The sequence below is a fragment of the Lepus europaeus genome, chromosome 12 (assembly GCF_033115175.1).
Source record: "Lepus europaeus isolate LE1 chromosome 12, mLepTim1.pri, whole genome shotgun sequence".
NCBI lineage: Eukaryota > Metazoa > Chordata > Mammalia > Lagomorpha > Leporidae > Lepus > Lepus europaeus.
In genome coordinates, this window is record NC_084838.1 from 36458353 (window position 1) to 36471444 (window position 13092).

The following is a 13092-nucleotide window of genomic DNA, read 5'->3' on the forward strand; positions in this document are numbered from 1 at the left end:
AATGTCCCAGACCCGAGGTTCTAGAAGGAAACAGCTGATATCTCCTCCCTGATCTGTGCAGACCCCCGAGGAGCCTGTGTGACAGCAGCCCAGCCTCCCTCCCCGCCCCCAGCCCCAGCCCCAGCCCCAGCCTCCCTCCCTGCCCCCAGCCCCAGCCCCAGCCCCAGCCTCCCTCCCTGCCCCCAGCCCCAGCCCCAGCCCCAGCCTCCCTCCCCGCCCCCAGCCCCAGCCCCAGCCTCCCTCCCCGCCCCCAGCCCCAGCCCCAGCCTCCCTCCCTGCCCCCAGCCTCAGCCCCAGCCCCAGCCTCCCTCCCCGCCCCCAGCCCCTGCCTTACTTACTGATGGGATGAGAGAGTAGTGGAGAAAGAGTTCCATGTCCACCGAGAGGACACAAGTGTCATTTAGCCGCCTGGGCCTGAAAGAGGACCAGAATTCACCTTCACACCATCAGTTGCTGCCCAGCCCCAGCCCTTCCGCAGGGAGCAGCGCTGCTGGAAATCTGGCTGGCTGACCCCTAAGGCGTCTGATCTCAAGCTGAGCTCTCCGAGGGAGGGCTCCTCACCTGTGCTGTGTCTTCTCGAGGGGATTTGTCAGTCTCTTTCCTTTTGCTTTTTTCAGCCTCATTATCTATGCAACTCCCCCACTAACTGGAACTGACGTCTTTGTTTCGTGATGACACGGGCAGGGACACTTCTGTGGGGCTCAGAGCTAAACCTGGGTGTGTTTTCAAAATAAAGCTGCACAAATGTCTGACTTTTTCACATTTTCGGGACAACATATGACCGTGTGAACACTTATCTAGGGCCCCTCCTCCGCTCCCAGGGCCCTGGACATGTCCTTTGCTGGATGTGGGACCCTGAGCCCAAAGCGTCATTAACTCCACAGGAAATCAGACTGGATGCAGTTTTCACGGTCAAGGTCAAGAAACACCAGCTCACAGTGGGGGTTGTGATACAGTGAGTTAAGCTGCCATGTGGGATGCCCACCTCCCATATAAGCACCGGTTCAAGTCCCAGCTGCTCCACTTCCAATCTAGCTCCCTGCTAATATGCTTGGGAAGCAGTAGAAGATGGCTCAAGTACTTGAATTCCTGCCATCCATGGGGGACCCAGATGGAGTTCTAGGCTTCTGGCTTTACCCAGCCTAGTCCTAGCTGTTGTGGCCATTTGGGAAGTGAAGACCTCTTTTTCTTTCTGTCACTTTGCCTTTCAAATCAATCAATCTTTAATAATAATAAAAAAATACAGAAGCCCCAGCTCACTCTTGATCCACCTCTGGGCTGCACAGGGGGAGAGGCTGAGCCCATCGCCAGTGGATTGTGCTCTCCTGGCCTCCCTGTCTGTAGCACAGGCTGGCAGGGCCGCAGGGCTGAGACACGCGGCAGCAGTTCTGTGCCTTCTCCGTGGAAGACACCGCTCCTTTTCCAGGGCCTCCACCATACTTTGCTCTCGGTGCTCCAACTCCATGGCATGACCAAGGCACCCTCCGGCACTCTTCCCAGCCTTGGCTCTAGGCACCCATCTGGCTATGTCCTGGGCCTCGTTCCCTGGCCAGAGCCTGCTTCTCCCCGAGGAGTCTCCCTGAGGAAGAAGCCCTGAGCACAGCGTAGTCCTCCACGATTCGTCAGGGTTCCGGTACCCCTCGGTTCCATCTGATCATGAACCTGAACCATTCAATAAACAGCCGGGTGGGGGGCTCAGGTCAGCGGGGCCACAGACTGTGGGCTGCACAGGAGGCAGAAGCAGGATGGGGCTGGCGGCAGCACGGTGAATCGGGATCTCACGGAGACGGCCCTGAGACCGGATGTCCCCATTCCAGTATTCTCCCTGGGGACCAGCCGGGTCTTTAGGAATCGTCTATGAGGGTCACAGGCTGAGAGCAGGGCCCTACACTGTGGGTAACACCCAGAGGGGGGTGCCAGGAGCTCGGGCATCCCAAAGGCCAGAGGCAGTAGGGCCCCACGCAGCAGGACATCTGTGTCCCCGGGGTCCCCGGAAGCTGCAGGGTTGGCCACAGCAGAGGCGGCCGGTGGTCCTGCAGGGTTGAACTCACAATCACCAGCCACGGAACATGGCAGCACCAAAGGGAGCCAACGTCCATACTGAGGAGCTCCCGAGGAAGTGAGGTTCACACAAGCCCCTCTGAAGTAAGCCTAGAAACTCTGCAAGGAGAGCACTTTGGGGCTGGGGCGGTGGTGCAGTGGGTTAAGCCACTGCCTGCTGTGCCAGCATCCCATATGGGCGCTGGTTCAAGTCCCAGCTGCTCCCCTTCTGATCCAGCTCCCTGCTGATGGCCTGGGAAAGCAGTGGAAGTGGCCCCAGTGCTTGGGGCCCTGCACCCCCATGGGAGACCAGGAAGAAGCTCTTGGCTTTGAATCAGCCCAGCTCGGCTGTTGCAGCCATTTGGGGAGTGAACCAGCAGATGGAAGATCTCTGTCTGTAACTATACTTCTCAAATAAATAAATAAATCTTTAAAAAAAATGACAATGGCATTTAGGATGAAATAGGTGGATGCATAAAAAGCAATGGGAAATAGAGAAATGGGCAAATCTTGCAGTTGATCCTGTGCACAGGGCTTAAATATTTCTACACATTGTTAAATACACAGACATGGAAAAGAAACTTACTCAACATTAAGTTCAACAAAATTAAGCTTAATAATAACTTAACAATATTATTACAAATTTATAAATGCAAGAACTAACATATTGGGGCTGGTGCTGTGGCACAGGGGGTTAAAGCCCTGGCCTGAAGCGCCGGCATCCCATATGGGCACCAGTTCTCTAGTCCCTGCTGCGCCTCTTCTGATCCAGCTCTCTGCTATAGCCTGGGAAAGCAGTAGAAGATGGCCCAAGTCCTTGGGCCCCTGCATTCATGCTGGAGACCTGGAAGAAGCTCCTGGCTCCTGGCTCCTAGCTCCTGGTTTTGGATCGGCGTACCTCCGAACATTGCTACCATCTGGGGAGTGAACCATTGGATGGAAGACCTCTCTCTCTGTTTCTACCTCTCTCTCTGTAATTCTTTTTTTTTTTCTTTGACAGGCAGAGTGGACAGTGAGAGAGAGAGAGAGAGAGACAGAGAGAAAGGTCTTCCTTTACCGTTGGTTCACCCTCCAATGGCCACCGCGGCCGGCGCACTGCGCCAATCCGAAGCCAGGAGCCAGGTGTTTCCTCCTGGTCTCCCATGCGGGTGCAGGGCCCAAGCACTTGGGCCATCCTCCACTGCACTCCCGGGCCACAGCAAAGAGCTGGCCTGGAAGAGGGGCAACCGGGACAGAATCTGGCACCCCGACCAGGACTAGAATCTGGTGTGCCAGTGCCGCAAGGCGGAGGACCAGCCCATTGAACCATGGCGCCGGCCTGTAATTCTTTCAAATAATTAAATCTTAAAAAAAAAAAAAAGAACTAAAATATTATCCCATCTATGACCATCTGAGAAAGAAATACTGGAGGACATTGTCAATTAGAAGGGACTATGAATGTAGGAGGAAGTAAAATGTAAAAGTGTGATAAAGAGAGGAATCAGTAAACTGCCTCGGCATGTAGTTATTCTAAACAAGCTGTCTGGCCCAACCATTTGGAACTGAGCAGATGAGGGAAGAGGCCCGAGTCCTCCCAGGGGCTGGGGACGACGCGGAGGGCGCAGGGGAGTGAAACAGCGTCTAGGTCCTCCTCAGGCTGAGGACGGGTCATGAAAATCTCTTTTCTCTTTCTGGACTTTAAAGAAAAACCGATTTTTAAGTAAGCACATTAAAAACCCATGGCTCACTCTCGGAGCACTTTGAATAGAATGTGAACCAGTACATTCAAAAGTGTGCACACAAGAAAAACTTCAATCACTTCAGCCAGTCACCAGGAAGAGGAAAAATGAGATAGAGATGGAAAGGGAAACATCAGAACAAAGACATCTCCAAAGAGTAGCAAGCTACCGACACAGGCAAAATGCATTCAATACATACTTAAAATTCCACTAGGGATGAAAGGAGAAATTGAGAGAAAATGCCGTCTCCTCCCTTCCCCTGGGAACTACTGAGAGTGGCGACTCGGCAGAGCTGCAGGTTAGCAGGTGTTGCTGCTCATTCACTGCCCACTAAATGCAAATTGGTATGACTGTTCTGAGGGTGCACCCTGTAACACAGCCCAAGAATCTTTAAAGGCTGAAATTCCACTTTTAGGGATTTCCTTCTAAGAAACACAAGCTAAAGAAGTGATCATCGGAGCAGGCATTGTGACACAGCAGTGAAACCTCCATCTGGGACCCCGGCACCCCATATCATAGCGTCAGTTCAAGTCCCAGCTGCTCCACTTCTGACCCAGCTCTCTGCTAATGCACCTGGGAAAGCAGTGGAAGATGGTCCAAGTGCTTGGGCCCCTGCACCCATGAGGGAGACCAAGATGGAGTTCTTAGCTCCTGGCTTCAGCCTGGCCTAGCACCAGCCGATGCTTCCATTTGGGGAGTGAACCAGCACATGGAAGATCTGTCTCTCTCATCACTGCCCCACATCGCTCTGCCTTTCAAATAAATAGCAATTTTTTAAAGAAAAGAATCAGAGAGATGCCTGAACAAACATACTAGAATTTTAAGATCCTCCCTCTCTCCCATGCACATAACATTTTTTTTAAAAGATTTATTTATTTATTTATTTATTTATTTATTTGAAAGGCACAATTACAGAGAGGCAGAGAGGGAGGGAGGAGGGGAGGAAGACAGAGACAGAGACAGAGAGTCTTCCATCTGCTGGTTCACTCACCAAATGGCTGCAGTGGCTAGAGCTGGGCCGAGAGCTTCTTCCGGGTCTGGTGTAGGGGCCCAAGGACTTGGGCCATCTTCTAGTGCTTTCCCAGGCCATAGCAGGGAACTGGATCAGAAGCGGAGCAGCCGGGACTCAAACCGGTGCCCATATGGGATGCCGGCACTGCAGGTGCCAGCTTTACCCACTACGCCACAGGGCCGGCCCCATGTGTATAGCATTTTAAATGTAACATGTATGCATAGTGGAACATTCCCAATATTTACGAGGGTATGAAGTATAAAGTAAAAATCCTTTCTTGTTTTACAATTATATGTGCTTGTAATTACAGCTTCTAAGCAAAAATGGGATCCGCCCAACCTCCTTTTGTCATTTAATAACTAGAGGCAGGTTCTCCTATCAGTGTGAACAGTGTCTCCTCTCTGCTGAGCGGCCCTGCCTAGACAGAGGTGCTGCCTCCTGCTGGGAGGGGCTGAGCATCCCCCACCCCAGCAGCCAGTGTGGTGAAGAGCAATATTTTCAAATCCCCCATTAAGTTGGAAACATGGCATGTAGGAGCGGCACACAGCGTGGTTCCCAGTGTGCACCCCCTTCTCCCTCAGCCCTGACACAGTGGCTCTGTAGGAACAAAGCAGCTCCCACTGATGGATGTCACTATGTCATAGGCACTCGGCCACTTTATAGCATCTCATTGAATCTTCCCCACACTCTTAGCGTCGATTGCATTAGCCTCTTTTGAAAAAGAGGACCTGAAGCCAGCAGAGGTACAATGACTCAGCAGGAGGCGGTGAGGCTGGGGAGCCCGCCCCTCTGGGGTCCCCCTCCTCCCCACCTGAGAGCTCCTAGAGTCCATGGCCTTCCTGTCTGCGGCTGACTCACCACTGATCCTGAATCCAGCCCAGCGCCTGGAGCAGAGAGGCCGGAGAACGTCATCAAATTCCACGGGAACCTCCCTCGGGACGCGGAGGCCCAGAGGAGGTCAGGGTCACAGACGGTCCCGCGGCCAAGGGTGAGCTCAGGTGTGGCTGCGTGAGCTCAGTGAGAAGGGAACGGCCTCCCCGGGGCAGCTGAAGGCCTGGCCCTCCTGGCTCAGTGCAGAGATGAGTCGGGGAAGGAGGAGGCAGCACACGCAGGGTGTGTGTGTGTCTCTGTGTGGGGGTACACCCACATGCTCATGCAATGCTGCAGCCTTTGGGTGGGCAGGGTGTCTATCTCCATGTGTATGTTTGTGTGTGTGTGTGTGTACATGGGGGTGTCTCTGCAAGCATGTGTACCCATGTGCTCCGGCAATGCGGCAGCCTTTGGGGGGCAGGGTGTCTGTCTCCGTGTGTGTGTGTGTATGGGGGTGTCTCTGCAAGCATGTGTACCCACGTGCTCCGGCAATGCGGCAGCCTTTGGGGGGCAGGGTGTCTGTCTCCGTGTGTGTGTGTACATGGGGGTGTCTCTGCAAGTATGTGTATCCACGTGTTCCAGCGATGCAGCAGCTTGTGTGTATGTGTGTGGGGGGTGTCTGTCTCCATGTCTCTGTGTGTGTATGGGGGTATCTCTGCAAGCGTGTGTACCCACGTGCTCCGGCAATGCGGCAGCCTGTGTGTTGGGGTATCAGATTCTCTGTGCATCCTGGGAGCCCCCTGCTTCCCACAGCCTCCGCAGAATGCGGACGCTGGACTTCTGAGCTACATCTGGTGGTGGGCTGAGGGGGCTTGTTCCAGGTGGGAAGAACCAATTATTGCGCTGTCAGGAACTCTGCAAGTGACCACCACGGCTGAAAACTAAGCGCCACAGACTTAGAATTAAGTAAGCTATGGTGAAAGCCAAGGTGATATAGACTCCACCCTCAGCACTTCCTAATTAGCTGGGTGTCTTTCTGGCTTCACACCTGCAGCACTGTGTGGGGAAGCGAGGCGCTACGGTCACTGCCGCACCCCTCCCAGCTCCACATGCTGTGACACCAAGAGGCTTCAGATCAGTGGCATCACAGCGAGGGGCAAACAGCAAATCAGGGCTCCATTCATGGTTCTGTGCATTGTCAACAAGGTGACAAGGAAAATGTTAATTCAGCAGGTTTTGTTTTGTTTTTTTGACAGGCAGAGTGGACAGTGAGAGAGAGAGACAGAGAGAAAGGTCTTCCTTTGCCGTTGGTTCACCCTCCAATGGCCGCCGCGGCCGGCGCACCGCGCTGATCCGAAGGCAGGAGCCAGGTGCTTCTCCTGGTCTCCCAAGGGGTGCAGGGCCCAAGGACTTGGGCCACCCTGCACTGCACTCCCAGGCCACAGCAGAGAGCTGGCCTGGAAGAGGGGCAACCAGGACAGAATCCGGCGCCCCGACTGGGACTAGAACCCGGTGTGCCGGCACTGCAGGCGGAGGATTAGCCTATTGAGCCACGGCGCCGGCCAAATTCAGCAGGTTTTAAAATACATTTTATGTTTGTAGACATGACATTGTGAATGGCAAAAAAAAAAAAAAAAAAAAAAAAATTTGGATTCAGCACTGTAGTGTAATGGGTTAAACTATGGTTTGCAACACTGGTATCCCATAGGGGCTGGTTCGAGTCCTGACTGCTCCACTTCCAATCTAGCTCCCTGGTAATGGCCCAGGGAAAGCAGCAGAAAATGGCCCAAGTGCTTGGGCCCCTGCACGCACATGAGAGACCTGGATGAAGCTCTGGGCTCCTGGCTTCCACCCAGACCAGCCTCGGCTGTTGTGGCCATTTGGGGAGTGAACCAGCGGACGGAAAATCTCTCTCTGTTTTGGGGTGGGGGGGCTCTGACTGCCTTTCAGATAAATAAAATAAACCTTAAAACAATTGAGGAAATATCCTTCAAGAATGGAAACCCTTTTATCTCATGGATCAAAGCCGCGTCCGTAATTGACAGAGGCGTGGGCCCTGACCTCTGTGCTCCCGCGGATTCCCGTTTGTCTTACTCACAGCAGAGCACAGAGGTCGAAGCATCAGCCGCCACTCACACTGAAAGCCCGCTCATCGATCACCCGCGGTCACAGGGCGCCACAGATGCCAGGGCTCAGCAGAAATCAATGGCAGCGACCTGCGAGAGTCAGCTAGCGATCCGGGATCCGGATCGGGGCATCGCTGTGTTATTATCTGTCAGTTGTGTGTGATGTGTCTGCCCCATCAGGATGACCTACAAGGAGCACATGGACGTCGAGGCCGGCTTTCTCAGGGGCTGGCTATTCCTTGTTTCCCAGCAGGCCACAGGCAGGTGTGGCCCTGGCTCCGGGTGTGGCCAGAATGAGCAGGTGTCCAAGTTTGGAAGGCCCAGGTAGAGGGAAGGACCTGCTTAGAAGGTGGAATGCAGACGGCAGGCAGCGCCCCCCACCCCGGGCTCCTCCCAACACCCTTGCACACTCACGCTCACGCCCCAGTTCACACGTGAGTGTCCCACGCCAGTGTTCACAGAACAATAGCCCTATGTGCTTGGTGCTCTCCCGTTTTTAATGTTGCTCAATACAGTTCGGCCCTAGCCCACTCCGTTTTTAAAATGCTGTTTAAATTTAATTTTACAACTGACTAAGGGGTTACTAACAACCTGTTGTTTGCGGGGAAAAAAGAAAAACCTGGCAAAGCAAGCGTGACTGTCAGGTGCCTCCCAGGGCCCAGCTGCCCGGGACAGCCTGGGCCTCGATGACACATTCAGCAAACACACGTCATGGCCTGAGCCTAAGCACACGGCCTGCTCCGTGTCAACAGCTGGTGAGGTCACGGGAAAGCCCGGCTCAGGCCTCACCTCCTCTCCCCTGGCCTCTGCCTGACCTCTTCACCCTTCCCCCGCCTGGGGCCAGCAGCAAGGAACGGACCCCCAGCTCCCGCACCCTCTTCCGGCTGACCTAAGGCTAGAAACACGTGTTATTCAACTTTGCACTCCACCCCTCCCCCGCCCCCCCTCACCTGGGGCTCCCAGCTTGTTGTGGCGCTCAGGGAAGGAGGGAGGCAGGCACAGGGCCCGCACGTTCTTGCGCACATCTGCCCACCCGCCGTGTCAAAGACCCTCACCCAGGCACAGTCATGGCGTGGTAGAGACTCAGGCCCTGGAGTCCTCCCCTGAGGCCCAAATGCCCTCCTACTCACTCCCCCAACTCCCCACAGGGCAGCCACAAAGCCCCATCTGGGCCCCCTAAGAAGAGCCAGTCCACATCCCCCCACACACACACCTGCTACAGGACCACTGGGCCTTCCTTACACTTCCCATCCTGAAAATGGATCCAGCACCTCCCTTCTTGGTGCCGTGTGGATCAGGCACAGTGAGAGTCGGTGCGCAGACCCCATGTCCCCTGAGCAGCGCCTCTGCTGCCCTGCCCCTCCCCGGCTTCCCCAAGGGCACGTGCGTTTCCTGTCCCTTAGTTGAAAAGTACACTTTGATGCAGCCCCAAGACCCTACCTGTCCCCACCCCCCAGCCTCAGCACAGCATCTGCCCTGGGCCCCGGGCTGCCATTCCCCGGCCTCCAGCCAGGGCTGGGGGTTTCGGGGCCCCTGAGCACACAGTGGACTGCAGTCTCGCATCTGGTTAACCAGTAGCCAGAGCCGCCACGCAGGCCTGGCCCCGTGACCAGGGACACACTCTGTGCTGCTGGATGGCCGGCCCGATGCAACACACCTTTGCCCAGCACGGCCCGGCTGCCCTCCAGGCCCAGCCACTGGAAACTGCTCCGAGTCTATTCACGCTCTGCTGCTGGGCGCCCTGGCTCCCTCGGCTCGGGCACCCTTGGGTGCACACTTGTGAACTGAGAGGAATGGGCTGCTTGGGACACAGCAGCCAGGCCAGTGTTTGAGGCTGTCTTTCTGTGACTCTGTGAGCCCCCACTGGACAGGGGAGCTTCCTGGGGGCTGGGACCCTTCTCACTCATTTCACGGTGTCCACTCTTTGTCCAGCCTCCAGCCACAGCGGCTGCTCCCTCCAGGGTCTCACAGACAGGTGGATGGAAAGCCTGCCTCCCCCAAGAGCCTGCTGTGCACCCAGCTAGGTCTGAAGGGCTGCACACTTATTAACCTTGTCCATCCTGGCAGCAACCCCATTAAAGAAGAACCATGTTCACCCCATTTCACAGATGGGAAAATCAAGGCCCCCCAAACTTGAGGACCTTGTCCAAGCTTCCATAGCTAGCAAGTGGAGGAGCCACAGTTGGCACTCGGATGAGCTGGGCCATCAGGTAAATGCTTCCCCCACTAAGAAACACTACGATTTTTCCACGTCATCCTCAACTCAGCCAAGGCAGTCTGAGCTCTCTCAGCATGAAGAAATGGCAGGATCTGGTGACGGTTTGAACGTGGACTTGTGCCCCAGGTGACTTAGGCCTGGATTTAATAAGAGTTCTGCAGTGGAAAACAAAATTCTTTTCACAATGAAATCTGGGGCCGGTGCTATGGTGCAGTGGGTTAAGCTGCCACCTGCACCCCTGGCACCCCACATCAGGTGCTAGTTGATTCCTGGCTGCTCTGCTTCTGATCCAGCTCCCTGCTAATGCACCTGGGAAAGCAGCAGAAGTTGGCCCAAGTGCATGGGCTCCTTGCTTTAGCCTAGCCCAGCCCTGGCCACTGGGGCCATTTAGAGGAGTGATTAAGCAGATGGAAGATCTCTCTGTCAGTCTGCTTTTCAAATTAGTCAATCTTTAAAATTAAAAAAATAAAAATAACAGTAACAATAGCTGTCACTTATTGAATGCTACCTTGTACTGGACACTGGGCTAAGGTTCTCATAGTTATTATCTCACTTAACCCTTTCAAAATCCATGCAGCATGTAATATTATTCCCACTACCCAGATGAGAAAACTGAGGTTGTAGAAAGACTAACTAAAATCCCAGAGTCACTCAGCTACCGAGTGGCAGAGCTGGAATCGGAATGCTTCTTGTATTTTCTAAAAGGAAATATGTTCAGGCATTCAACTGCATGAAGACATTGATAAGGGGCCTGGGAGGGAGTGGTGACCCCTGCCCTCCCAGGTGAGCTGGCCCACACCCTGTGACACTTGACCATGATGTAAAGGGGTCCTGGGGGAGACAAGGGAGGTGCTCAGGGGGTGCGGTGCTGCCTGCAAAGGAATGGCAGCACCCTAGGGCATGGGGCTGGGGCACCAGGCTGCGCTGAGGTCTCTAGGTCCAGCCACAAGCTGTGGGCCCCACCTCATTAGAATCAGAATGCTATTTATCAAAAAGTCATCAGAAAAAGACATGGGTGAGCGCGTGGAGAAACCAGACCCCAGGCACACTCCTGGTGGGAATGCAAACTAGTACAGTCACTGTGGGAAGCGGAGGGGAGGTTCCTCCAAAACCTGAAACTGGAGCTGCCACAGGCGCCAGCCAGCCCGCTCCGGAGAGAGACCCGAGAGCAATGGTGCCGGTACGTCCAAGAGCTAACGGCACCCCGTGGTCACTGCAGCACTGTCCACTGTGGCCACCAACCCAAACGCCCAGGAATGCACAGATGGATAAAGAAAACGTGGCTCACTGGAGGATGAGTTAGTCATGACGAAGAGGGACACCCCGTCATCCGAGACGCCCCGGGTGAGCCCAGGGGCGGGGCGGGGTGGCGCTATGCCAAGCGAAGCCAGCTCGGCACACGAAGACCAACGCTGCACGACCCCAGCCACGGGTGGAACCTTCAAGACAGCGGCACTTATGGGAGTAGACACTGGAACAGCGCTTCCTGGGGCAGGGGTAGGAGAGAGGGCAAACAGGAGGTGGGGGCTGCCTGCAACATCACCGAGGGGCAGGAGTCGGCCGGGTGTTGTGCCGCACAGGCGGGGAGCGCAGGGAGCACTGGGCCGGCGGGTAAGCAGCCAGAGGAACGCTGTCCACGCCCTTGCCCCAGCGAAATGGACCGAGGAGGTGCTGGGTCCCCTGCCGACCTGGTCGATCGGCGTGAGATGCACCCGCGTCACCAAACCCCACAGCTCACCCCATAAACACGCAGTTATAAGAGGTCATAAAGAACGCCTGTGCATCGGGTGGGACAGAGCTTAGTACCCCGATCCGTAGCCAAGGAAACCCCGGCCACAAACGGCAGAGGCAGGATCAGAACTTAGGGCCTCTGACACCACCTCCCGGCCCTGCCCTGAGACCAAAAGGCAGCCTGTTCTCTGGCCCAGAAACCTCTCCAGGGCTCTGTCCCCCATCCTCCCTTGTCTTCATTAGCCACTGCACCAGAGGGGCCGGCAGCGGCCAGCAGCCTGGCGTGTCCCAGCCCTGCCTCCTGCCACTCACCTGGCCTCCACCTCCAGCATCTCGGTGAAACTCGCCATCCGCAGCCCCGGTGGGCGCTGTGCTGACCGCTGAGGCTTCTCCGATCTCTCCCCAGGCTCTCAGTAACCCCGGCTTCCGACGAGCTGGCGCGCTGTCCAGTTCTCTTCACAGCACCCAAAACCTCAGAGGACAGGCAAGCCGCCAGTCAAATATTTACACGAGAAGTGAAAGCAGGCAGTGGGCCCTCTTCCTCATTTCAAAACGCGATAGCCCTCCTGCTCTACCCTCCCCCCCCCCCCACCCCCGGCTTCTCATGTACCTGCGGAACCAGCAGCAGCTGGAACCTCTCTGTCTCCTGTCCCCAGATTCCTGCTGTCCCCTCCAGACACCTGCTGTGGGCACTGGCTCCCTGTGCGGCCCCTCTGGCTGGCTGTAAAAATTACTACAGGCAATAAACCAGGACTCCGCCTCAAGAAGATGAACTAGGACCCCTGGCCACCAGACTCTCCCTCTGAAGGGAGAAGGGGCTGGAGACGAGTTCAAAACTGGACCCCATGCCCATGGCGGAGCCAGCTTGCTGCCCGCCGGGTACTGCTGCTCCCCTTCCAGAAAGTTCAGCTGTGGCCCAGAAGGCTCTTCCAAGCCAGAGCCACACTCCCCACTGCCCTGGCATCCAAGAGCTAGCACAGGACTAGGCCTCGCCAAAGGAATATGAGTGGAAAGGGTATATGTCTCTCTGGGCCAGGACAGTTAAAACACTGGGGTGACGCTGGGTGTAGCAGGTTAAGCAGCCACTGGCATCCCATGTGGGTGCCATTTCATGTCCCAGCTGCTCCACTTCCCATCCAGATCCCTGGAAAAGCAGCAGAAGATGGCCCAAGTGGTTGGGCCCCTGCACCCACGTGGGAGACCTGGATGAAGCTCCTGGCTCCTGGCTTCAGCCTGGCCCAGTCCTGGCCGTTGTGGCCATTTGGGGAGTGAACCAGTGAACAGAAGATCTGTGTGTGTGTCTCCTTCTCTCTAACTTTTCTTTCAAATAAACAAATCCTTTTTCAAAAAAATAAAATAAAATAAAAAGGGGCTGGCACCGTGGCTCACTTGGTTAATCCTCCGCCTGCGGCACCGGCACCCCGGGTTCTAATCCCG

At 55.5% G+C, this 13092-nt stretch overlaps 1 protein-coding gene across 4 annotated transcripts in view; it reads right to left on the bottom strand.

Moving 5' to 3' along the window:
• LOC133771698 (stimulated by retinoic acid gene 6 protein-like) overlaps nucleotides 1-12099 on the bottom strand; it is a 49291-nt gene extending 37192 nt beyond the window's left edge. For all 4 annotated transcript variants that reach the window (XR_009867612.1, XM_062207918.1, XM_062207917.1 and 1 more), the window contains exons 1-2: nucleotides 11968-12099; nucleotides 339-414 (exon numbers count right to left, since the gene is read on the bottom strand). Coding sequence is in view for 3 of the 4 variants with exons in the window: in XM_062207916.1 (XP_062063900.1) it covers nucleotides 339-414; nucleotides 11968-12005 (114 nt within the window). In the remaining variant the exon portion in view is untranslated. The remainder of the gene's footprint in view (nucleotides 1-338; nucleotides 415-11967) is intronic.
• Between the last annotated feature and the right edge of the window lie 993 nt (nucleotides 12100-13092).